Source organism: Lithobates pipiens, unplaced genomic scaffold (genome assembly GCF_037356315.1).
Source record: "Lithobates pipiens isolate NorthernLeopardFrog02 unplaced genomic scaffold, aLitPip1_a1.2 Scaffold_30, whole genome shotgun sequence".
Lineage (NCBI taxonomy): Eukaryota > Metazoa > Chordata > Amphibia > Anura > Ranidae > Lithobates > Lithobates pipiens.
Window position 1 is genome coordinate 58,680,424 of NW_027507791.1, and position 27,913 is coordinate 58,708,336.

At 43.6% G+C, this 27,913-nt stretch overlaps 1 protein-coding gene across 1 annotated transcript; it reads right to left on the reverse strand.

The window, feature by feature from the left end:
- Nucleotides 1-27,913, reverse strand: LOC143942887 (embryonic protein UVS.2-like). The gene is made up of 10 exons (XM_077464292.1): nucleotides 27,790-27,913; nucleotides 27,583-27,700; nucleotides 24,996-25,171; nucleotides 24,831-24,912; nucleotides 24,192-24,319; nucleotides 14,710-14,825; nucleotides 12,323-12,548; nucleotides 10,030-10,148; nucleotides 7,382-7,592; nucleotides 1-407 (listed from the first exon to the last, which is right to left on the reverse strand). The coding sequence occupies exons 1-10, from the start codon at nucleotides 27,908-27,910 to the stop codon at nucleotides 400-402; spliced, it is 1,305 nt and encodes a 434-aa protein (XP_077320418.1). The 5' UTR covers nucleotides 27,911-27,913; the 3' UTR covers nucleotides 1-399.

The window sequence follows — 27,913 nt, forward strand, 5'->3', positions numbered from 1 at the left end:
TTAATGCTTTAATATATTTTATTTTTTAAAAGGCAAGGGAAACATCCGATCAGATGTCACACAGTACAAAAGAAATGACCAACCACCCCCACAAAGTAATTAAGTACGAAAGGTAAACACCGATAGTTATAAGAATTATTGCCATAGGATCAATGTAAACCAAAAAGAATCAAAATATCCAATAATAACGACCAATTATTGTGGAAAAAACTGTTCTTAAATATTATTTTGTATTTTTATATGCAATTACAAGCACTAACTAATTTACATTTAATCTGGATATATGTGTGAACTTTTCTATACGTCCTCCAGCATTCACATTGTGTCCCGTAGTGATGTCGGCTTCCTTCCAGAACCGGTAGATTTTCTCTTTGGATCTTTGGATCATTCCTTGCTCTTCTATTGAACTGCAATCAAAGAGAGGCACATGTAAGCAAATATTAAAACCATATTTACATAATACCTAGTCCTTTTTGTTCTACACTCTCTTATTGATATATAGCAAAAAAAAAAAAATACATTAACATAGATTTGTCTATCCAGTATCAATGGTGCATACTCTCTGGCCATGCATAGAATCTGGCCATGCATTATTTTTTTGAATTTATAGGCTAATCATATTAAGGGGGGTAAAAGGGCAAAACTATGATTATTTTCTTTAAAATCTTTTTTTTAAATTCTTTTTAGCTCCTGATCATTATACATGAAATAGGTGAGTTAGTCATGAGCTAGAGGCTGCAAACTCCCTGACTGTGAAACCAAAATATTGCATCTCCCATGGAACAATGGGAGATAGCTCCTCATCATTATACATAATTAGTGTTTGCTACCCTAAATCACCTAAAAAATCTGATGGATTCTGTCTGGTTCTGCTCTCCCCCCTGTAAACTGACCACTGTATATCATGACTGCTAAACCCAGACACCGTGGTCAGTTTACGTGCAGTTGTTTCGTCAGATTCTGCGACCCGTCAGAATGTGTAATGGAAGTGACATTCTATTGCTGCCATCTTGCTATACCCCACACTCCTCCACAGTTGTTACCTACCCCCCCCCCCCCCCCCCGGAGTTTTGCATTTTACACTTATTTTTAACAGTAAAGTGAGTTTATATAGTGAAATACAGTACTTTGAACTCTGTCTGGTTAGCTGTTGAATTTTAAAAGCAGTGAACTTCTGTCAGATTAGCAAACCTGTCAGGTGAGCAGGCTTGCTGCTGCTTTTAAAGTTTAACATCTAACTAGTCAGATGGAGTTCTAAGTACTGTATTGCACTATATAAACTCACTTTACTGTTATAAATACTTGTAAAATGCAAAACTCTAGTGGGTGAAACAATGTGTCCGCTTGCCCCCTTCTCTCTGCATCGTTACTGTGAACGAGTGTGGGGTGTAGCTAGATGGCGGTGACGGAATGTCACTTCCGTCACACATTCTGACGGGTCGCCTAATCTGATGAAACACCGTCATCCCCAGCCTGGTTCTGTCCTTCTCTGTCCTCCTCTCTTCCCTCCCTGCTTGTCTGTTCATGACAGTGCCCATCCCTTCCCCTCCTGCTGCTTTAAAAACTATAATATATTCATGCCATCCCCGCTGTTATATAACAATATGTGTCCCAGTGTCTGATCTATATAAAAAATGCCAATTATACCTTATATCACAGCGTCTCCCGGTGCTCACGTGACTCTTCTGCTCTCTCTCCTCCCCTCCTCCCTTGCTGACATCATCGGGAGCTCTCGGCCCACCAGCTAGAGCTGCCAGCTAGGGAGAGGAGAGAGCCGAGTAGTCACGTGAGCACCGGGAGACGCTCTGATATAAGGTATAATCTGCTTTTTTTTATATAGCTCAGACTCTGGGACACATATTGTTATATAACAGATGGGACGGCATGAATAGATTATAGTGGCTTAACAACCACTTTAACTTTATGAACAGTCAATAGTTTCATGTAGTTAAGCCTGACCATAGACCTGCAGAGTCAGAGAGGAGGACTCTCCTCTTGCCTTGGCACTAGTAAGACAAGGTAAAGATATAAGAATTGGCCAACCTTTATATAATGTCCCATAATACCAAGGGACTAAATATCCATAAATATCCATTTATGTATATTCCTTCAAGATTTGAAACATTCTCAGGTGGACATTGCATTCCTTCAGGAAACACATTTTAGGTAGAACAGATTCCCTCTACTTAGGAACAGAGTATTTCCAATAGCTTATCATGCTACTAATTCAGTTTCTGGGGGGTTTGATTGAAAGAATCAGGGTAACCTTGGCTGCCTTTTATGCCCCTGATACACAAGATCTTTTTTTCAGAAAGAATATGGATAAAATTCTGGAATTTTCGGAGGAGCACCTGATTATGGGGGGAGACCGTAACGTCCCACTGATACCTAGAGAAGATACCTCTACTGGATCTTCGTCAGTATCATCTGGACTCAGGAAGTGGATTTCTCACTCAATACATGGCGCAAGACTGATAGATGTATGGTTTCTCTTTCATCCAGGGGAGAGGGATTATAGCAGCCCAATTGAGACATTATTTACATACTTTACACGCTCCAGATGTTTTTGAGCAAAATGTATTCCCTTTTCAAGATTATTGAACTGAGAGCGGACCACTCTCTCACACTATTTAAAAGATATACACTTAATTAGTAGCACCTTCTGAAAACTTCCAATTGCCCTTCTTTCGGAAATGGGAGCTGGATTTGGCTACAACGTTTACAGAGGAAAAGTGGGCTAGCATAATAAACTACATATTTGAATCTTCAATCTGTACTAAATTGTAGAAAACAACTACAAGATTGTTTCCCAATGGTATCGAACCCCCGGCCCTCCTCCATAGATACTTTCCAAATGTCTCTGATCAATGTTGGCGCTGGAGTGAGGGACACTATTACAAGTCTTCTGGTCATGTCCCAGAATCATGAACTACTGGAGTGAGGTCTGAAGGATCATTCAAAAATTTTGTGATACTGAGATTCCTGAAGACCCAACTTTTTTTTCTTCTGCATGACTTTAAAATACCTGGTAAGATGTACAAATTTTTTTATTATGTGTCACTTCTTGAATGTGGCTAAATCTTGTATCCCCCGAGCCCGAAAGCAAACCCAACCACCCTCAGTGGGATTGTGGCTTAGAAAGGTGTAAGAATTGAATCGATTGGAAGATTTGGTTTGGACAACAAGGCAGAAGCGAGAGATATATGACAAAACATGGACCCCATGGAACCTTTTTATCAACTCAGAAGAAGGAAGGACTCTCATTGATGTGAATCCTAAAAACTGAGGAGAGAGGGCAATGTTTCCCTGAAATTATTTTGGCTCCATTGAGGGCGACGGGGAGGAGGAAGATGTACCGGGCACTTTTTGTCACCCCCCCCCCCCCCTTTTAATTACATTTTATTTTTTTCTCTTTGGTGGTGGCAATGTTTCATTTTCCCCTCCCCCCATTCCACTCACCCCCCTTCTTCCTCTATTTTTTTAATAGGATAGGGGAAAGAGGGAAGGGAGAAGAAGGTTTAGCATTCTTATTACCATCTTTACGAATCTGTGGCACGTTCATGACCGAGAGAGATAAGACATTTTGATTAATTTGTTGGCTGGAATATTATATGTAACTTATTAGATATGAATGTATTACCTAAGATTGAGGTTACTAATATCTAAAATATGTATGTATGCTCAAAGAATTGGAGCCTTCTTTCTCCTCTTTAATAAAATTAAAATTTGGAAAATTCAATATGAAAACTGAAATATGAATATTAATTTGTTGATATTGAATTTTTCGTATTGAAATTTTTTATAGACTCATTAATTTCAGAAAGAATACTGATTTATACGTTTATGTTTGTACATTAGCCCTGAAGAAGGTGTTGGCTTTATTTATACATTTTTATAGTTTCAATAAAAAAAGAAAAAAAAAAGGAAAAAGAAAAAAAAAACAAGAATACTTTTTCAAGGTACTGTTACATACACGTTATATATGTGTGTAAAACCCTTAAGACAATAATTTTTTTTTTTTTAAATAAAAGGTCTGGTGTCACCCCTACATCACTTCCATCCCAATACAAATCATAAAAACATAGGAGTCGCCCTGGGACTTTGTATGGGGTGAGTGGTTAGCAAATCAACATGCCAACAGTAAGTTGAATCTCAAATTTATTACAAAATGTCATGCATTTAAAAGCATCCACAATAGTAGCCAAACTGATGAGGTATACATACAGTATAAAAATGACAATCCACATACAGTTGTAAATAAAAGTATACAGGCAGCAATAATACCCTACGCGTTAATCGCGAGACTGAGCTCGCTTCTTCAAGGGTGGATGCCTGTGTGATGTATCTGCAATACAAATAATAAACCAAATGCATATATATTGCATTACACAGTAATGGCGTTGGGGTAAATGCGCTCCTCACCACTCGTACATGACATTGGGGGCAGAGCATCTGGGCGGGGGTATAAACTGGAAGCTTAACATGGCTGGGATCCTTCATTCACAGCTCTGCCTTCTTACACAGCAGCCTCATTTCTTTGAAGGAGAGTCCACATCCATTGGTTTTTCATCTCATGCAGGCAACAATTGAACTTTTTCATACCTCAATGCATACTTCAGTATGTTTTTTCACATGTCCCTACCTACACAGTCTAGGTCCGTTCACTCCTATTGCACTCCACATATAATTTATCCAACTTTTTATATCTTTGATATTCCCTCTGATGTCCCTCAGTCTCCCAGTCCATACCAGATTTTGTATCACGCTTGTTACATAGTTAAATAGTTAGTCAGGTTGAAAAAAGACACAAGTCCATCCAGTTCAACCACAAAAAAAATAAAAAAATAGTATAATAAATATCATACCAGCCCATATACCCAATTCTATACCCACAGTTGATCCAGAGGAAGGCAAAAAACCCCAGCAGAGCATGATCCAATTTGCTAAAGCAGGGGAAAAAATTCCTTCCTGATCCCCCGAGAGGCAATCGGATTTTACCCGGATCAACCTTACCTATAAATTTTAGTACCCAGTTATATTATGTACACTTAGGAAATAATCCAGGCCTTTCGTAAAGAGGAAGTAAACCCTGATGAGTTTACTTCCTCTTTCATTCCCTGCAAAGGCAAAGCATAATGGACTACTATGCATCGCATAGTAGTCCATTATGTGTCACTTACCTGACACAGGAGCCAGCGAAGTCGCCGCTGTCACCTGTAGTCCACCGCATCCATCTTCTTGGTGGGGTCTTGCAGCTCCGCCGCTGTCATTCGGCGAAGCTGCGATGACGTCACTCCCGCGCATGCGCGCGGGAGCCGACACGCGCGGCAGCTCCGTCGTTGAGAATGCCGCGCTCAGTGCGCCTGCGCACTGCTGTCTACGGCGAATGCGCCGTAGACAGCAGTGCCTGTTTTCGGGCAAATATCTCCTAAACCATATAGGTTTAGGAGATATTTCTTGGACCTACAGGTAAGCCTTAATCTAGGCTTACCTGTAGGTCAAAGTGGTTTGTAAGGGTTTACAACCACTTTAAGGCAATCCACTGAGCTGGCTATAACCACCTCTGCAGGGAGTCTATTCCACATTTTCACAGCTCTTACTGTGAAGAAACCTTTCCGTATTTGGAGATGAAATCTCTTTTCCTCTAGACGTAAAGAGTGCCCCCTTGTCCTCTTTGTTGACTGTAAAGTGAATAACTCGACACCAAGTTCCCTATATGGACCCCTTATATATTTGTACATGTTGATCATATCCCCCTTAATCTCCTCTTATCAAGAGTGAACAAATTCAGTTCCTCTAATCTTTCCTCATAGTTGAGCTCCTCCATGCCTCTTATCAGTTTGGTTGCCCTTCTCTGCACTTTCTCCAGTTCCCCGATATCCTTTTTGAGAACTGGTGCCCAAAACTGAACTGCATATTCCAGATGAGGTCTTACTAATGATTTGAACAGGGGCAAAATTATATCTCTCTCTCTCTGGAGTCCATACCTCTCTTAATACAGGAAAGGACTTTGCTCGCTTTGGAAACCGCAGCTTGGCATTGCATGCTATTATTGAGCTTATGATCTACCAAAACCCCCAGATCCTTCTCCACTATAGATTCCCCCAGTTGTACTCCCCCTAGTATGTATGATGCATGCATATTCTTAGCCCCCAAGTGCATAACTTTACATTTCTCAACATTAAACCTCAACTGCCACATAGTCGCCCAATTAGACAGAGCATTGAGGTCAGCTTGTAAATTGGAGACATCCTGTAAGGACGTTATTCCACTGCATAGCTTGGTGTCATCTGCAAACACGGAAATGTTACTTTTGATCCCAGACCCAATATCATTTATAAAGATATTAAAAAGTAAGGGTCCCAGCACTGAACCTTGGGGTACACCACTGATAACCTTAGACCATTCAGAGTAAGAATCATTAACCACTACTCTCTGAATTCTGTCTTTTAGCCAGTTTTCTATCCATTTACAAACTGATATTTCCAAACCTGTAGACTTTACCTTACACATGAGCCGTGTGTGCGGAACTGTATCGAATGCTTTTGCAAAATCCAAATATATCACGTCCACCGCCACCCCTCTGTCCAAGGTTTTACTTACCACCTCATAAAAAGAAATCATTGTTCATTTACATTTATACGCATACTCTTTATTGCATTAAGTTTATTTTGCTATTGCAGTGTTTTTTGACACATACATACCTATATATATTTTTTAGATATTTTTTAGTTGTTATCTATAGTGGACAAGTTGAGACCTTCAGGTAAACACATTCTCACCCAAGCCATGTCGGCCTTCTGGGTGTCCCCCTGTTGGGGCCACCTTCTGCTCTGCCTCCTCAGCTCCCAAGCTGGATGTCTGTTGCTACCGCTGTATGGGGAACCAGATATTGGTTACTTGTTCCAGCTCATTGGTGAGTATGAGGTTTTTTATTTAGACCCAACTGACCATTTACCCCAACGCCATTACGGTGTATTGCAATATATATCCATTTGGTTTATTATTTGTGTTGCAGATACATCACACATGCATCCACCCCTGAAGAAGCGAGCATGGTCTCGCAAAATGCGTAGGGTATTATTGATGCATGTATACTGCTCCTTATACTTTTATGTACAACTGTATGTGGATTGTCATTATTATACTGTATGTATACCTCATCGGTTTGGATATTATTGTTGTTGCTTTTAAACGCATGACATTTTGTAATAAATTTGAGATTCAACTTGCTCTTGGCATGTTAATTGGCTAACCACTCACCTCATACAAAGTCCCAGGGTGATGTTTTTAAGACAAAAAAAATTGAGGTCACTTTGCTTTTAAAAAATTGAACTTCTATTATCTTATAGATATAAACAGATAAAACTGAGCTACTCACGGAAGGTGTAAGAGGCTTGGAAGCCCTTTGCCTGGTTAGACCCGTCACTGTGGAATGTGAGAATCATAGAATTGCTGGTGGAGTACAACACAGGGATGTTGGTATAACCACAGAATGGACCCTTTTGTTTACCATCTATAAATAGTTTTAGATAGTCACTTGTACAAAACCTGGAATACTCTAATTGAAAGTTACTTATGGTCAAAGCAATCTGAAAAAAAAAAAAGAAATAAAATTATTATGACTAATATGACATTATTTTGTATTGCATAAAAGTGAGTGAGTATATTGTTGCTTACAAATAATTAACATTACAGTTTAGCTGAAATACTATTTGACATTAAGGATGATGTCTTGTTGGAAAAGGAAGCCCTTTTTGTATCCTGCATTGTAATGGTCAGCAATCTACAACTGCCAGCGCTCCCTGCTGTGCTCCTAATACATCATTACTGGCTGCTTTCTTTGTCATTTACTTGTCTACAATAGACTTGAGAAACTGATCAGCATAGTGGCGGAACTACCAGTGTCACATTGGTCACATTTGCGGCCAGGCCATGGCGTTCCGCCACTGTGGTAGGGGGGTGGGCATAGCTAGCGCCAGCATAAGGCACTGTGCTGCCTAACTGTGTGCGCTAACGTAGGCACTAGGCACCCGGTTCACCTGCACCCCATCTTCTGCAGGGGTGCGCGGGGTCCCACACTGGCAATTGCTCCTTCCGTGGCAGCCGGCAAATCTCACCGCTGACTGCCTGCACACTCTCTAAAGCTGGCTCCTCCTCCTCAGCTCTAATGTTCTCCTGTACACAGAAAGGAGGAGCAGTGGAGGAGGGACATTACATTGCAACTGCCACGCTGATGATATGAGGTCTGTGTTTATGGAAGCACATATACAGGGGGACAGACAGGGGTGGGGTGGCTGGTAATAAGCATATCCATTTGGAGGAGTAATAGGGGGATAAGAGGATGTGTGCTGGGAGGTGTTTGGGAGGGGAGAGGAATTTAAAATCTCCCACACCACTTTCTAGTCATCTTCTCTCCCAAAGCACCCCCCCCCCCCCCAGCACACATCCTCTTACCACCGACTCCCCCAAGCCGAAGAGATGCTGCCTGCCACAGAGGGGGAAATTGCAATTCTGGGACTCCTGACACCCATAATAGATGTGGAGCAAGTGCCCCGGGTGCCCATGCTGGCGTGCTCCTGTCAAGCAAGTTACTGAGCTAAGTGCCAGGACTTGTTCTCAGCCCAGATTCACATGGCACCAGGATTTTGTTCAAACCCTGTCTGAATGAATAGAGTTAGTGATCTGTACTGATCTCTGACTCTGTTCATTCATAACTAAAGCATAGTAAACTGTGTTTATTTATAACTGTGTTTACAATGCTTCAGTTTACGAATGAACGGGAAGCTCTGTACAGAGCTATTCCTGTTCGTTCATTCTGTGCAGTTGATACTGCAGATATTAAGATTGAGGGCTGTGTCCTCAATTTCCTTTCTCTGTCTCAAAGGTGGAACATCAGAGGTCTGTTTAGACCCCTCATATTTCACCAAAGCCCCCCAAAAAAAATCTAAAAAAAAAATGTTAATATATAAATACATATAAAAAAATAAAATGGTAGAAAACAACAAAAATAAAACATGACTGACACCAGTGGTGAAGCTACCAGGGTTGCACTAGCGACTGTGCCCTGGTGTTCCACTACCGTGGGGGGTCCCGGCTAGGGGTCAGGGGGGCTCTTTATGGTTTCCTGTACTGGGGGCCTTGAAGGTTCTAGTTACACCTCTGGATCAGCACCTTCCCTTCCTATTCCCCAGTGGTCCTGTTCCTCTCAATCAGGATGGCAGGAATTAGTCCAGTGCTGTAAAGCTTGATAAACAGCTTACAAATGTCACGCCACCAGTTTTCAGCCAGTTTCACAAATTACTACCAACACTTTCTGTCATCACTGGGAAATGATCCAGAAAGTCTTTGTGGTAGATAGTCTTATGCCCCGTACACACGGTCGTAAATTCAGACGGAAAAGGTCCAATTGGATTATATTGTCGGAAAATCAATCATGCGTGGGCTCTATCGGACTTTTTCTGTCGGAGATTCAGACGGAAAAAATTTGAGAGTAGGATCTCAAATCTTCCGACAAAAAAAAATCTGATTTGTCCGATCGTTGTCCAATTGACTTTGTCCGATCGTTTGTAGAGAATTTCAATGGGACAAAGTGCCACGCATGCTCAGATCCAATTACAAGACCAAAGCTGTTGGCTAGCAACGAAGGAACTACCGAACGATCTGATTTTTCGGCAACTTTGTCTGACCGTGTGCATGCAACACCAGTTTCGGACAAAATCCGTCTGATTTTTTTCAGACGGATTTTGTGGTCGGAATGTCCAACCGTGTGTACGGGGGCTTAGAGCAATCTACTTTAGATTTGCCAACAGCCAAGTAGTTTGATGGCCTAAACAATAAATTCAATGTCTATTCAATCAGTTAGGCTCTCTACTAAATTGTTGGTGAAGTTAAAGGGAGTTGTACAATTAGATTGTAATGACTCTGTCCAACATACAAATTTTTGTTTGTATGAATCCTTTTGAGAATTAGGGAGTCCACTAATAAGGGAGTATAAGGTGATAAGCACTTTAAGGTATCTTGTTTTACCTTATATCCAACAGGAGCTGTGATGGTGAAGTTACAATTCATGTTTGGACTGTAGTTCCCTGGGTATCCCGGAGATGTAAAGTTGCCTTGAGAGTTAAAGAAGGTTCCTCCACACTTAACTGTGAGAATATAGATACAATTAATACAGTAAAGAGATTTATAATAGTATATGACATCATTGTATGTTTATGTATATAAACTAGATATGCTGTACATAGTCCATCCTCCCTTTTAGAGTTCCAGATTGGTCATAGGCTAGGACCCCACTCTACAATCCTCATAATAGAGCTCAGACCTAGAGATCGGCTGCTCAGGCTCTAAATTCTGCACCAGGGAAGGAAAAGAAGAGATGCTCTGCCATACCCAGAAGTATTTCACAGGGCACTAGTGGGCAAACAGTAGCATGTAATGGTAAGTATTTGTTGAGGAGGTGGGTGAGTTATTATGTACATCTATTATTTAGTCCTAAGAGGGAAAAGTACAATTTTATTTAAAGGTATAATATTTACCTTATTATTTCTTTCTGCAAGACTTCTTTGTGCTGTATGAATGGCCTCCATTTCTGCCTCTCTTTGCTACTTCTTCGGTTAGGCTCTCAGATGTCATCATGTACAATGCAGAACCAGCAGCTATGCATTGCATATGAGAGTGGAATGGACATATGCACAATCCAGGACATCAAAGAGCAGGGAAATATGCAGGCTACTGGGGAAATTAGGAATAAGGCAAGTAATTGTACTTATTCCAATCCCCCCTGAACAAATTGGGCATTTAATCTATGCAGTGTTGTGGGAGGTCTGGTCCCTGCACTTTAATTTCTGAGAGTATTTTGGATGGTGTTGACAACCCCATATAAGTCCATGGGTATGTCTCAACTTCTGAGCATACAGTAGGGGAGAGAGCAAAGATTGGAAATGTGTCAGACAAAGGGAATACAGCAAGACAGATTCATTTATACAGTAAAAGAAGTCATTGAGTTAAGTGTTGTTTTTTTTACTCCTAAAACTAACCAACATGCACATTGTATAATCCACAAACAACTTTATAGTGCAGTGACCTGCCTAACTGGATACAGATTATAAAACGGTGTAAGTGGGCCTTCACCTCATAGTTTGGTATATCTAGAAAGATTGTTCAATCAGATTTTACACAAATAGACAGCTCCACCCAAGATTGCAGATATACAAAAAATGCTTCCTAGAATTCTTTAAAGGCTTCAGGCTATGTTCACACTGATCCGACACGGAAGTCATATGACTTCTGATCTGACTTTGCTCTGCAACTTCATGTCTGACTTTCATGTAAATTCACTGATCAGAATCCGACTTTGATCCGACCATACCAGGCCCTTTTAGTCTGGTATGACTCTTGTGGGGAACCCCAAGCCAAGATTAAAAAACAAGAATGGGATGGGGTCTCCCCCAAGACCATACCAGACCTTTTGGTCTGGTATGGATTTTGAGGGGAAACCCTACGGCAAAAAACGATGTACCCCCAAAATCTGTACCTGACCCTTATCCGAGCATGCAGCTCTGCAGGTCAGGAAAAGGGGGGTGAGCGAGTGTCTGCCCCTGGACCATACCAGGCCACATGCCCTGCGTACCAGGCCACTGTGCCCCCACCCCATAGCACCTTGGTGATAGGGACAAGGGCCTCTTCCCAACAACCTTGGGCCATGGTTGTGGGGGTCTGTGGGCAGGGGAATTTAACAAGGGGGCCCCCAGATCCCACCACCCCCTAATATGAATGAGTATGGGGTACATTGTACCCCTACCCATTCGCCAAAAAATAGAAGTACAGTGTTACAAAAACAAGAGACGGTTTTCGAAAAAACCTTCCTCTGGTCTTCTCCCTCTGGTTCTTCTCTCTGTGCTTCTTCAACTGGTTCTTCTCTGTCTACTTAGTCTCCCAGTTCTTCTCCCTCCGCCGCTGACTTCTTCCTACACTGACCCAGTCCTCCTCTGACTCTGGCTCCCGTCATTGTCTCAGGTCCAGTGTCTGCTAGTTCTTATATAGCCATGAGGTGTGGCCATTCAGGGATGTCACCTGGAGACCCCACCCTCCCGTGATGGGTCGGATCAGTTAAGTCGCTTGAGTTAAAACAGTTCTCTTAGAGAACCATTCATTTTGACATGTCAAGCGACTTGTGCTCTCAAAGTCGGAGCACATATCGGACCAGTGTGAACCGGTCCTCAAAGAAAAAACCTGTTGTGTCAATATTCCCTCTTAACTCTTTGATCATTCAATATCTTTCTCTGAGCACTTTCTTTGTTATTAAAACAAATCAGCATACCTGTGTTATATGTAGCATTAAAGCCACGCCCAGCAACAGCCCCGTCACTGACAAACTCAACCAACATCTCGTTAGTGGAAGCGATGAGTGAAGGGATGGTATTACTGCCGCAAATTTTATCCAGCAACACAGGAGAGTTTTTAGAGTTACCATCATAGATCCTCATGTAGTCAGAGGTACAGTCAAGTGTGGACTGCACATTAAAGTCACTGAAAGTTAGTGAAACCTAAAAGAAAGCACAAAGAAAATGTATTATGTACACAAAGGCATTAGCTTCACATATACCTGCATGCTGGGTGGTTGCATGTACTGTAGGCACAATATAGTGCTAAGGCTGAAGAACAGCCCTTCAGAGAGAGCTACAAGAATATGGAGCATGCTGGTTTCATTAAACCACTTGCCAACCGTAACTTATATGGCGGTAAAGTGGCATGGCTGTGCCGGATCACGTACCTAGTGCATGATCCGACACTTCCGGGTCTGGGGCACATATGCACACCGCTGCCAGCATGCTCTCCCAACAGCCGCACTGATCTGCAGAAGCCGAAAGCTGTGTGCTCATGCGACAGAGGGACGTTTATAAGAAAATCAGGTACAAAAAGGCATATTTAAAACATCTGAACTATGCAAAATTTCTACTATTATGGTTAGTGAGTGTTTAACAGAGATTTGAAGGGGAGCCTTTCCTTCTACTTTAATGCTACTTGTATTTTTAATTGAAATGCACATGTTGAAATAGACAAGTAATTTTTAATAAGACAAATTCAGGGGCAGAAACCTTTAAATTAAGTTTTAATCCCATATTGAAGAAGTTCAAATATGTTTTTGATTTAACTCTGACTGCAGATATTGCAATACCTTTTTAATTAATGACACAAGAACCAAAGCTGCAAATAAAAACAAGATTCATTGCTAAAACCACTATTCCTGCAATCCCCTTACTATCTGATCCAGATGTTGGGCAAAGTTATTTAGCACATCAGAGATGCCAAACAGGCTCTCAGCCATGAAGTGGTAAAGGTAGCCTAAAGACTATAGAGTGGATACCACTCCAAAAACAAGTATTACTCCAAAATCTGGAGCAGTTGGTGGATAGAGCAGAGGGAGATTATTATTATTATTATACAGGGTTTATACAGCGCCAATAGTTTGTGCAGCGCTTTACAACATGAGGGCAGACAGTACACTTACAATACAATTCAATACAGGAGGAATCAGAGGGCCCTGCTCATTAGAGATTACAATCTAGGAGGGAGGGTCAAGAGATACAAAAGGTAATAGCTGTGGGGGTTAAGTGGGGGTTGGACAGGCTTCTCGGAAGAGAAGGGTTTTAAGGGATTGTCTAAAAGCAAGCAGAGTAGGAGATAGTCGAAGATTGGGGTAGGGAGTTGCAGAGGATGGGAGAGGCTTCGGAAAAGTCCTGGAGGCGAGCATGGGAGGAGGTGACGAGGTGACGAGGGAACTGGAGAGCAGGAGGTCTTGGGAGGAACAAAGGGAATGAGTAGGTTGGTGTTTTGAGACTAGGTTAGTGATGTAGCTGGGGGCCGAGTTGTGGATGGCTTTGTAAGTTGTTATTATAATTTTAATTTATTTGTTGGATGAGTGGAAGCCAGTGGAGGGACTGACAGAAAGGGATAGCAGACACTGAGTGGTTGTTTAGGTGGATGAGCCTGGTAGCAGCATTCATGATAGACTGAAGGGGGAGGTAGCCTGTGTAATGGTAATCCCGTCAGGAGGGAGTTGCAGTAGTCGGGACGGGAGATGAACTAGGAGTTTTGTGGTGTCATTGATTACAAAGGGGCATATTTTGGAGATGTTGCGGAGGTTGAGACGGCAAGATTTGGAAAGTGTTTGGATGTGGGGCCGAAAGGATAGTTCAGACTCCAGGGTTACACCTTGAACCTTGGCATGCGGGGACAGGCTGATAGTAGTGCTATTGATTTTGACAGAGAGATCAGAGGCACGTGGGGGAGGAAAAATCATGAGCTCAGTTTTGGATAGATTGAGTTTGAAATCTTGATGTTTAGAGGTGGCTGCATCTTAAGAAGCCTACTCTACAACTGTGGCTAAGCCATGAAGTTTACTTACCACAAACCACCACAATGGTTCATTTTATCAGTCTATCTCTAAAAGCCTTTCACCTTGGCAAATATGAGAAAAAGCAAAGCTGAAGTCTTATAATGAATTAATTATATAAAGGTGTGATGTTCAAGTAGGGATCATTTTGACCTCCTCTTTGGCTCTGCACCAGTTAACTTTTTTTCCTAAATGTAAATTTTGAGTGGTTTAAAGAGCAAAAACAAAATTTGAGAGTAATTTTTCACAGTAACGCATCTACTACATCAAAGGTCACATTTTGCATGTCTACAGTTCCTCTGTTTTCTTACCTGCCCATTCGGAGTCCTAATTAACCAAACATAGTCAACATTATCAGGATAATCAGAGGGATAATTTTCAGAAGTTAAAATTCCGTTCTGTTTATTAAGCAAAGTAGCACTGACACCTTAAAATTAAGAAAAAATAAACCATATAAATTAAAATTAGTTATACAGAATTATAGTTATGAATCATTCGAAAAAGACGAAACTAGTCAGGATCAGACTGCACAGCAATGGGAAAGTGACTTATCGCTGTTAGCGAGCGAGGGGACCGGGTGAGACGCCATGCAAGCGGCATACTGATGCCTTCTTGTGTACTCCCTAATAGAAGGGATGGGCTATCTTTTATAATATATTTGTGGGTGACATTTTATAGATTTTTTAAATAAAAAGTGGTTTTATGGAATTACACTATTAGTTTTCCTTTTTCCTTTAGCCTGGGGCTTTTTGATAAGCTTAGCAGAGAGTTGATGCGAGAAGTGAAGTTCTGCTGGAGACTGCATGTTCCTCATAAGTGCTATTGCTTATCATTGTGGATATTCTATTGGAGTCCGAGAGTGCAAAAGAGAGGGGGAAGCTCTGCACTTATTATGTACTGTAAAGAGGATTACATGATTTTCATCACATGGATGGACTATTTTGAACTGATAAATTTATATTACACCATTTAATGCCCCCGAGGACATGTTATTACCTAATGGTAGTTCAGTGACTGCGCCGCCTCTGTCCTTGAATAGGATGGTAGAGAGGTTCCCTTGTTTTTTGTTTTTTTTTAAGACCCCTCTGATAGTTGTCTCCGGTGCTATCATTTGGATGCTAGCCTTCTTACTTTCATATTTGTATTGTTTTTTTTTTTTTGATCCGAGAGATTCTGTTTTTCTCTCTTCATCTTTTACCTTTCTTTCTTCCCTTCTTTTTTAACCACCTATAGTCATTCTCTTCTTTTTTTCCTCTTTTTCTTCTCCGCTTTTTGTATGTATTTTATTATGCCACCTCATGTTTTATTACTATACATTCTGGCAATATTTGTTTCACTGCTTTGATTTAAATGACAACCAATGTGTGCATCGTATGCCATGCCCAGTCATTTTTTAACCTTTCATTTATTGTTTGCTCTCAATTGTGCAACTTGGTCACTATGATTTCACACTATTCATGACCTTTCTACATTTTAAAGTTACCTTATCTTTATATTTCTGTGTTATGTTGTAAAACAATTAAGATAAATTTGACCCTAATTTATATTACACTGGTGTGATGGACAATTGAGAGCTTTTATGTCACATGCATAATTAAAGGAGCATGTTGTAGTTTATTTAAGCTTTATGGAAGAGTATAGGCACTATTTGGTTAATGTTAACACTTTATGAATTTTAAAATGGTTTGCACAACGCTACCTTTATCTAGATTGTGAATTAATTTGGATTAGCTACCAAAGGCCAAAAAACAGGAAGCAAAGTTTTTTATAGGCTTTTTACCCTCACCGATGCATGATGGGGCTTTATTGGCTCTATGGTGTAGGGTTGGTGAGTCTAATGCCGCGTACACACGACCGGACTTTTAGAGGGACTAGGTCTGCCGGTCTTTCCGATGGACTTTCGGCGGAGTTCCAACGGACTTTCCGAATGAATGGACTTGGCCACACACAATCACACCAAAGTCCGACGGATTCGAACGTGATGATGTATGACTGGACTAGAATAAGGAAGTTCATAGCCAGTAGCCAATAGCTGCCCTAGCGTCGGTTTTTGTTCGTCAGACTAGCATACACACGAACGGATTTCTCGGTCCGGCGGAGTTCCGGTGGAAAAATTTAAAACACGTTCTATTTCTAAAGTCTGCTGGATTTTTGGCAAGCAAAGGTCCGATGGAGCCCACACACGATTGAATTGTCCGATGAACTCGTTCCGTTGGACCTTTGCTGTCCAAAAGTCCGGTCGTGTGTATGCGGTATAAGGGAACAGTACAACCATAAAGGTTGCAGTGAGGCTGTATACAAGGAACTGAAAACCCTACCTCTAAAGTATTGGGAGATAGAGCATCGTCTTCTTGTAACAGAAGGTATTTACACACATCTTCTCTTCCAATATAAAGCCCAAGCACTGGTGACAAAACTGGAGATTATTTTAGCTTCCTTTGGGTTAAAACTGCTGGAGATTTTAATAGCCCATATAACTTTCAGTTTACATCAGCTAAATACATTTTAGGTGTGCCAGATAAAAGATTTGTAAAGTCTTAAGCCTCCTTCATTTGGGGCATACATAAGTGTATCCAATGTTCCCCTGCCCTCAGCTGTAGAGAAGGACCCTTGCTCACTATGTGGAAGCAGTGGTCTCTCAGCAGATGTCTGTTATGCCCCTGGTGAGACAAAGTTAGAAGTCTCCAATCAGTCAGAGAGTCTGAGCTTAACTGAATGCAGAGTTATTGGTTAGACTCTGGCTTTTCTACTTTTCTAAAGACAACTTACCCAAGACTTTGCACACCCTTTTGTTTTGATACATCTGGAATTTATTTAGTTGATTTAAACTAAAAATTGAATTGGGATTTATTTGAGATCCTCATGTAAACCAATATAGTTACCTGCATCCCAGTACCCAGGCATGATAAATTTGATTTTGTCTTACATATTCTGCTGCTTTCCAAACACTGTAGTACAATACAGTAACTCCTGGGTGCTTTTAAGTGTCTGTGAATTATTCTTGTTCCTTTGGCCCCAAAAGCACACTCCGCATGAGACCCAAACTAATATCTTGATTTATATCTTCAATAGCAGGCTGATCAGCTCAATGTTGGATCTTTTTCTGACTTTAAAAGTTGGAGGTGTCTCTTTTTTTTCTTCTATAATAAAATTGTAAAATTCCCTGAAGTAGACCTCAAAGTGCTTAAAGTGATTTTAATTTTTTTTTTCTTTAAAATAACAAACAAACATGTTATAATTACTTGCTCTGTGCAATGCTTTTGCAAACAGCAGCCCTGATCCCCCTCTTCTAAGTTCCCCAGCCAACACTCCTGGCTTCCCCCATAGCAGGCTACCAGAATACATTAAGGTATAACACTCTCTGACTTTTTAACCACTTTAATGTTCGTGCAAGGAGTTTGTGTATTTTAGTTGTTTAAAAAAATTGTTGGAAAAACAGCGCTGTCCAAAAAGTTGCTCAATTATTTAAAAGAAAGCCTATGCCAGTGAGGCAAGTTTTAAAATAATAATATAAATACTAACAATAAAACTAAGTATAAATTCTTGCCGCAACACAATGTGAGATAACCACAATATACAAAAAACAAAAATAAAGCTTTGCTAAAACTTATAAAGTGCCAAAATAATCTTGTGACATATTGAATTCTAATATCAAATACTGAACAGTGTATATGCCTATAACAATGTGCAAAAAATACTCAAAATTAAAACACATAAAAAGTCCAAAGAGGGAGAGAAACACAAAGAAATAAATTTCAGTCCATTAAAGTGACTCTTTAAAACACCCTTCAGATGTATAGCAGGTGCGCCGAGAGAGAGAGGTTCATCCACCACCAGATTCAGTAAGGCTTACCAGCTGACAAGATCTTTTAGGGAGATCATACAAGCTTGAAAACAAAACGATCGCTCCTGGTCTCTCCAATAGCGATGGATGCACTAAGCAGGCTACACACACAAGGAGGTAGAAAAGAACAGTAATGAAAGGAAGCCACTAGTGGAAAAACACATAAGACGCTCTAAGAAAGAGATATAGGAGTTGGAGACGTCAGCAGAACCTATTGGAGAGACCAGGAGCGATCGTTTTATTACTTTAGTTGTAGTCAGAGTCTTCAAGCGGGAAAAGTGATACTCCTAAGAACCAAGGCCTGAGGTGTGCCTTGGCCTAGCTGGTCAGTATGCCTGAGAAGAGGGCATACCCTGAATGTAAGAATAAGAACAAAATACTATGAGAATGTATGAAACTGGGGAACGGGTGGGTGGGAATCCAGAAATCCCACCGACACTGGCCCTGACAGAGGAGGAGGTTTAAATAGCCCTCTCAGGCTCCTCCTACAAATCCAGGCTGGCCTGCGGCCAGCCTTACAACTTGTAGTCAGAGTCTTCAAGCGGGAAAAGTGATACTCCTAAGAACCAAGGCCTGAGGTGTGCCTTGGCCTAGCTGGTCAGTATGCCTGAGAAGAGGGCAAAAAGACACAAAATTTAGGTGAAGAAGGGAAGGTAATGAACAATCACGGATAAAAGGTGCTCCCGGACGGCAGCAGTACGTATCCCGCTAGTACCCGGAAAGTGTTCGCAATGGCAAAGAACACACCGACTCCTGACTTGGCGATGAGAAGGAACCCCCTATCGAACCTGTGACACTACCCTGAACTCAACTGAACAACCCCTGAAAGATTGAATTGAGCCGGATGCCCGTGACACCCAGACCCGAGAATGACCTGCTTGTGAAATGAGAGGATACGAGAGGGGAAAGGAACAAGGCCTGGCCCGATGAAACCCCTGCAAAAGATGGCGAAATACCCCAATGAACACCAGTGAAATAGCCCAGAGTCATACCCCCCCAAGAGGGTGAGTGGCAAAAAAAGACCACTAGCAGGAGTGCGAAAAGCTGGAAACCTGATGGATGTGACGGAGTAAGTGGATAAGGCCCATGCCCATGGAAATAATACTGTCAACCAGGAGAAACCATACCAGATGTAGGACCCAGGTCCCACCGGATACGATCGGGTCATGCTACAGCCTGAACCCAACAGCTGGGACAGAATCCTGAACCAAGGAGGGCCAGACTCCCTCCCGGGGAAATAGTCCCCATGGCATGATACAGACATACCCAAGCCCCCCCCTGCTTGGAACAAGCTGGGGATCGGAAAAGATGACTGGACTGATGTCCCTAAGTGGAACTCCAGGCAATAAGTTCAAACAAGATCAGAGCCAAGAGCTCTAAAACCAAATCCAAAACCATTATGACATCTGCCCAACCTACCCCCCCCCCAAGGAACGTCACGGGGACGTGGCTTAACAAACACTCTGAGAGAGACTATACATCCCTGGGCAGTAACCAGGGCCTCAACACAACAAGACATCAACTGACGGAAAATTTTCGACTGCTTCTGACCCAAGGGTGAGCCCAGTGGTGAAAAGACATCAGCACCAATCAAGTAGCCCCCAACAACGGCCGGGCTGAAGGAAGTGATAGCAAGCATGGATGATATCGGTATGGATGCCAAGACGGCCCAACCTGAAACACAAACTAGAGAAATGACAGACAACCAGACATGAGAACAATAATACCCCCTGCCTAACTAAGAATGAAACATGATCAGAAAAGTCAAGACCACTGTGCGTAAAAGAACCTGACGGACTGACCCCCCCACCCACATGTAAGTGGTAAGTGAGCCCGAGTAACCTGCAGTGCAGAGACAGGTAATTACTGAAAACTCAGGGCTAGTGTACCCACAGGCAATGGCGGGTAGTCGTATGGATGTGGTGAATGAACGTGCAACGTATGACATATGGTATACGGGCGAGAAGATTGTGGACAACAACCAATTAATAAACGAAACCTCAGCCCGTATGGATCTATAGACGTGACAGATCCCGAAGTGTGAGCCCTAGCTACCTGACCCAGGAACAAAACATGACACAGACACGATGGGACATGACAATCAACAAGACAAATGACTACCAGAGTATTCCATGAGTGAACAACGCCCCTCTGAGAAACTCTGAGACTGAATACCAAGTCTGAAATACCATGACAGGCATGCTGGTAGCAACACAAAGACAGAAAACGCTGAGACAGAAAACGCTGAGACAGAAAACGCTGAGACAGAAAACGCTGAGACAGAAAACACTGAGACAGAAACACCGCATGCCATGATGAAAAACACCATGCCAGAAAACGCTGAAACTTAATGCTGAAGCAGAAACGTAGTGGCAGAACGCAATGACAGCAATAACCAAGACTGAAACGCTGAGGCATAAATGAAATGCCAGAAATGCTATAACAGAATAACTGAGACAGCAAAGCAACAGCAGAATCCTGGCCAGTAATGCAAAGCCCGAAAACACGCCGAGACTGAATGCAGAGACAGAAATGCAAAGACAGAAATCCTGGTTCAGAACGCCATGACAGAAATCCTGGTTCAGAAACGCCATGACAGAAATCCTGGTTCATCAGCTGGAAGGAGGCGTTCCCCACACCGGCTTCCCTGCCAGCTGTGTTCACAAAGGCTCCAAACGGGTAACGTCACTGGCTCTACTCATACATAGCAGTCAATGCAATAGAAAACAGAAGTCCTGGGGCAGAAAGCCACAACAGACATGCCGGGGCAGAATGCTACGACAGGCATCCTGGGGCAACAAACACTATGCCAGACATGTTGGACAGAATGCTATGACCGAAAAAACTACAGGAGATGCTGCACAGAATGCTGTGACAGAAATGCTGCACAGAACGCTGTGATGGAAATTCAGCACAACGCTGTGACGGAAATGCAGCACAACGCCGTGACTGAAATGCAGCACAACGCTGTGACGGAAATGCAGCACAACGCTGTGACGGAAATGCAGCACAACGCCGTGACGGAAATGCAGCACAACGCTGTGACGGAAATGCAGCACAACCCCGTGACGGAAATGCAGCACAACGCCGTGACTGAAATGCAGCACAACGCTGTGACGGAAATGCAGCACAACGCTGTGACGGAAATGCAGCACAACGCCGTGACGGAAATGCAGCACAACCCCGTGACGGAAATGCAGCACAACGCAGTGACGGAAATGCAGCACAACGCCGTGACGGAAATGCCGCACAGAACGATGTGACGGAACTGCCGCACAGAACGCTGTGACGGAACTGCCGCACAGAACGCTGTGACGGAACTGCCGCACAGAACCCTGCGACAGAAATGCCGCACAGAACGCTGTGACGGAAAAGCTGGACAGAACGCTGCGACAGAAACGCTGGACATAACGCCGTGACGGAAATGCTAGACTGAGCGCTGTGACAGGAATGTCACGTGGAGCTCAGACAGGGGGGGGGAGACCCGCCACGTGGAGCTCAGGCGGGTGGGGAGACCCGCCACGTGAAACTCAGGCGGGTGAGGAGACCCGCCACGAGGAGCTCAGGCGGGTGAGGAGACCCGCCGCGTGGAGCTCAGGCGGGTGGGGAGGAGGAAACCCACCACGTGGAGCACAGGCGGAGGGGGGGGGATCCACCACTTGGAGCTCAGGAGGGGGGGGGGACCCACCACGTGGAGCTCAGGAGGTCCACCACGTGGAGCTCAGGGGGGGGGGAGAGACCCATCACGTGGAGCTCAGGAGGCCCCCACGTGGAGCTCAGGAGGGGGGGGGGAGACCCATTACGTGGAGCTCAGGAGGCCCACGACGTGGAGCTCAGGGGGGGGGGGAGAGACCCATCACGTGGAGCTCAGGGGGGGGAGAGACCCATCACGTGGAGCTCAGGAGGCCCACCACGTGGAGCTCAGGAAGGGGGGGGGGGAGGGGGAGACCCACCACGTGGAGCTCAGGAGGCCCACCACGTGGAGCTCAGGGGGGGGAGAGACCCATCACGTGGAGCTCAGGAGGCCCACCACGTGGAGCTCAGGAAGGGGGGGGGGAGGGGGAGACCCACCACGTGGAGCTCAGGAGGCCCACCACGTGGAGCTCAGGGGGGGGGAGAGACCCATCACGTGGAGCTCAGGAGGCCCACCACGTGGAGCTCAGGAAGGGGGGGGGGGGGAGACCCACCACGTGGAGCTCAGGAGGCCCACCACGTGGAGCTCAGGAGTGTTGTTAGATGTGTGAAATTGCTCTGAGTGCCCTTTGAATGACTTTAGCCAACAACAATAGATGATATGGTTTCACTTGAAGTTTAAGCCTGCAGAACAGTTATTATAGTGATCAATACTGTCCTCCTTTTTATATTTAAATATATGATGTACCTTCCTGTTCCCCACTGGAGCCCACTCCCAGAAAGCGAAAGGAATGGGAATAAGTCGTATTTCAGCACACAGTGCAGACAACGCAAAGGACACCCCGCACAGAACTCAGATGGCACGTATAATGAGTACAACGCATTCACAGTGCACACAGGAGATACTGTGTACAGAGAATGCATTTAGGATAACACAAAATGTACCTAAGGACATGAGCACAAATACACATCAGAATTTTTCAACAGACTATAAAAACACACAACTCATCGACACTGTACATATATGACACATGAAATGTATGCATCATACATAGCGTTTGAAGGGGCCGCATACACAGCATAAACTGTATATAGACTATAGAAAGTGTTGGTTTACCATGAAAGAGGTCAAACCCCCCCACATGAGCCTTACTCCCAGCAGACAAGGAGTTAACACCTTCATTCCTTGACCCCCCCCCCCCCCCCCCAATCATTTTTTGTAATAGGTAAGGGGTTAACCTCCCTGCAGTGATTATTAGTAGCAGGGAAGGAGCTAACCCTCCCCCTGGAATGATCGCTGATAAGCAGTAAAGGGGTTACCCCCACCCCCCTCTGGAAGCTTGGAGCAGTGTGCAGGCAGGGGGGACGCTGGGTGTGAGGCGTCCTATGTACAGGGAGGCACATGTTCTCAGCGATGTGCCCCAACTGCTCATGTCTTATCTAATGACATTTGACTGGATTTGCTCCCCTTCCATCGCTGACAGCCTGCTGTTTGCTGCATATTTGTGCAACCGACTTATTTAACTCTGGCGCAGCCGAAAACCTCCCCCCCCCCCGCCAGGAGAACGGGCGGGTACCCTGTATATGTGAGGGGGGGGAGGGGGAGCCGGCGCGGCCGAATACCTCCCCCTCCCCCTGCCAGGAGAACCGGCGAGCACCCTGTGTGAGGGGGGGGGAGGGGGGAGCCGCCACGGCGGATTACCTCCCCCTCCCCCCCACGAGCAGAAACGGCGGGCGCTCCGTACCCCCGAGGGGAGAGAGGGGGCCGGCGGCAGCCGACTACCTCCACCTCCCCTCACCAGGCGACCATGTACATGGGGAGAGGGCGGGCAGGGAGAGAAAGGAGTGAAACCAATACCGCCCACAGAGCGATACACATGGGGAGAGAGAGAGAGAGGAGCTGGGGGGGCGATCACACCCTCCCCTCCTCCCAAACCGGAAGAAACGGCAAGCGGGATCACCCTGGAAGCCGGCGTGGACGAGGAGAGTAGAGGATAGATTGATCAGCCTCCCCCCCCTGAGCGCCAGCTGCCTCCATCCAGAAATCCCACCGACACTGGCCCTGACAGAGGAGGAGGTTTAAATAGCCCTCTCAGGCTCCTCCTACAAATCCAGGCTGGCCTGCGGCCAGCCTTACAACTTGTTGTTTAAAAGAAAAAAGTTGAGGAATTGACTATGGTAACTTTAATTTTTTAGCCTGGTCTATTAAAAGCAGTAGGAATCTTGGTTGGTTTGTGTTCCATCCCCCTTTAAAAAAAAAAAAAGTATAATTTCTTATGTATTGGACTAATTAAATCAAAGTCTACAGAAACTTACTGCATTTATAAAGTTGGTTAATCTTAGTGACATCCAGGATGCTCAGTCCAACTCTCTGTCCGATAGGCACATTGGGGTCAGGCTTGGGGACGATTGTGGGTTGGTTTGGAGTGTTGGTGAATGTATAGCTGACAAAATTCAAATGGAGATAAGATCAACAAATAATCATTAAAGTATGTTACCATTTAATGTATGACTTAGAGCAGAACTTCTTTTTTAGATTTGGATAGAGTGGTGAGGGGTTAGTGTGAAATCCATCTCCAGTCAAGCATGTCAGAGGCAGCATATCCCTTCCCAATCAGCAGCTATTTGATAGCCAGCCACTGCTGACAACACAATCCACCACAGATCGTCAATCAGTAGCTAAGCCCTTATGAAAGAGGCCTAACTGTCCCGATCATCACTGTCAATAGAAAGGCACGTAAGGGTGACTCCAACATTTTGAGTTGTCACCAGAACAGGAATGGAGATGTTCCTCACACTAGAAAGATATCCTCTCACTTTCTTTTGAGTGTTCGGACCAGAAAGTGAAAGGAAATCTCCCCGATGAAAAAACAGATGGCCAAAACAACAGTTTTAATCCCTACTCTATCCAAAATGGAAAAAAGTCTACCATCTAGCAGAAAAGTCATGACCTACCGATTATAATGCATCACTGATTCATAGTCATACTCAAGGCCCAGGTTATTAGTGTCTTCTTTAAAAAAATTACTCCAGTGTTCTGAAACAAAAAAAAATCAATTGTAATGTCTCTTTTAAAAAAAAAACATTTCTACATTTCTCATGTGCAAATGTTCCCAGTACCTTGAGAGATATACTGGAAATTAATGTCAACGTATTTGTCACGATCACTTCTCGTGTGCTCATGGTAGAAGCCCAGGGCATGGTCAAGTTCATGTTGTATAACCCCTTTGTAGATGCAGCCATCAGCCAAAGAAACTACCTGGCTTTTACCCTGTTTTCCGATAAGTGACGAACAGCTAGAAAAAGTAAATATACATTAGAAAAACAGTATCATTTAGAGCCAAAGATAATGAGTTTAATTGAAATAATTGAATAATTGAAGCTACAGAAAGTAAATCATACATACTGTTTAGGCTATAGCCAGTCATACATAGAGTGAAATCTATGTATGGGCGCCCTGGTTGTACAGAAGTCGATCTACCAAATCGGATCTTTTGTTATTACAATGGTTGAACAATGATAAATGTATGGGTCGCCTTAGAGCTTTCAACCTTTTAACAACAGGTGTATCCGTATGCATGTGGCCAGTTCTAGTAAGAGATATGATGTTCAGGAGTTAGATAATGTTTTTCTGGATCAAATCAGTGGATCCTTTAGGACAATTTATTCGGATTTATTTTGATTGTCAATATGTATTTTAGATGGAATCCTTTGAGTCTCTTGACAACAAGCTCCACCACCTCTCAGTCATTATAATATCCTGACTCAATGTAAGTAGTGTTGCAATAAATATTGTTATGTCCCTGTGCTGTTGCTACTGGGCACATGGAAGAAGAAATCTAATGCCACGTACACACGATCGGAATTCCGGACAGAAAAAGTCAGATGAGAGCTTTTCATCGGAAAATGTGACCGTGTGTATGCTCCATCGGAATTTAGCTGTCCGAATTTCCGCCAGCCAAAAATTGATAGCATGTTCTCAATTTTCCAGACGGAAAAACTTTCTATCGGAAATTCCTATCGTGTGTATGCAATTCCGACATGCCAAAAATCACGCATGCTCAGATTCAACTACGAGACAGAAGCTATTGGCTACTGGCTATTGAACTTCCTTTTTCTAGTCACGTCGTAGGTGTTGTACGTCACCGCGTTATAAATGATCGGAATTTGATGTGACCGTGTGTAGGCAAGACAGCTTGAGCCGAATTCCATCAGGAAAACCATCAGAGCTTTTTCCGATGAGAATTCCGATTGTGTGTACGCGGCATAAGATGCACTTTGCTGTTGGCTTGTGTGTAAGCAGGTTGAAATGCTGGTTAGTAAGACAGCTGCTGCCCCAGACGGGAGGGAAAGGGTTAACCTAATTTTCACACTTTTTACTGAGCTACCCTGTGCTGTTAATAAAAGAGGGGAAGGCTCTGCCCAAACAGACACTGTCTGCATGGGAAAAGACACAGACAAGACACTGCATGTAATCTCCAGCCGCTTCCCAGAGCTTCTGCGGCTGCAGCTGTCAGAGGCAGCCTCGCCTGCCTCTAGGAACCTTTCATATATAGGGGAATTGCTGGGACCTGCAGTCCACCCTGAAGGACACCAGCTTTTGGAAAATGCCATAAGGGACTCAACTAGTTATGGACTCTTTTGTGTCAAGGTATGCTGAGGCAGCCACAACCCTGAGTAAGGGACTAAGGAAGTTAGGGAAAGTCTGTGCACTTTATTTTGGAATTATGCTGAGAGTTTCCAGTAAAGCTTTTGAAACGTTGTCCTTGCCAGGTCTGAAGTTACTAAAGGAGTGTATGTAAGTAATCGGCACACATAGTCTATAGCTTGGGTCAGTTAAAACACATTGGGGTATGAAGACAGCAGTACAAGAATTAACACGATACAGAAAACAGTAAGCAGTTACTAAGGGTAACAAAGGTTTAACAAGCAACCTGTCATAAAGTGTGCGCCTGTTAGAGGTGGTACAGCCTCTTGTAGAGAGGGAGTTGTTGTCCACATTATCTCTCCTTGTGGTCTGTCTCCCATAATGGGAGCTGATTAGAGCTCAGAGGTCCCCAGCCTGGGCACAGGAATGAAAGAGCAAGATTTAAGTTAGTGCGTGCATGAAATCAGCACTAGACACATGGCGGTGCCCCATTCTGTCACTGGGAGTGAAAAAGCAGAGATACGCTGGACAGGTAAAGCGGGCATCAGCTCTGTGTGTCCCTCCTAAATGCAACAAGTGCTAGTAGTAGTGTACATTAACATAAGAGAGTTAACTAGAGTTCAGTCATCTGTTTAAGTATACACAATGTCTGGCCATCTTTGAGTCAGGGGTCAGCCTTTAGGTTGAGTCACCCCTGAAAGGGACATCCACCCTGTCACAGGACATTGGTGAGAATGGCACAAACAAAGGTACCCCATGTGCAACGCAGTGACTCATTCTAGGTGCCTAGCATAGCCCTGAAGAACTGACCTCAGGGTAGGCCTCTTATGTGACCCACACTTGGAGCCCACCAAGGAGGGGAACATGGAGGAAGTGTAACCTGCCTTCCCTACATGTGATTTCCCCCTTCATTTTCAATTGCATGGAATAATCCTTTAGATTTTAGAGAAAAATAGAGGAGCATTTATGCACTGAAGTCAAAGATACAGTGAAGATCTTAGATGACCTCCTCTGTTTTACTGTAGAGAACCAGGATGGATATAAGACAAGACAACCTACCCGTCTGTAGCTGTGATGTTGAGATAATCTTCTTCTGTTGTATGAGGCACAAACCTCACACAAGTCAATGTCTCAAACTCTTCCATTGCATCCATAATTGTTTTGAGCTCACTGGGACCTGGAAATAGAGGTAGAAATTTGGATTTCTGTAAACAGAAATCTATAAAAAAAAATCCTTAATTGCAAGAAGATGAACAGCTAACTCACTGAAGTCAACATTAATGCTGTAGGGAACAGGAACTGTACCATCTTCAAATTTAGGCCAAAGACAGGTAGTACAGTTTTTGGCGCTGCGTCCAGTTCTTATCCGTATATCGCCTCCATGCATGGG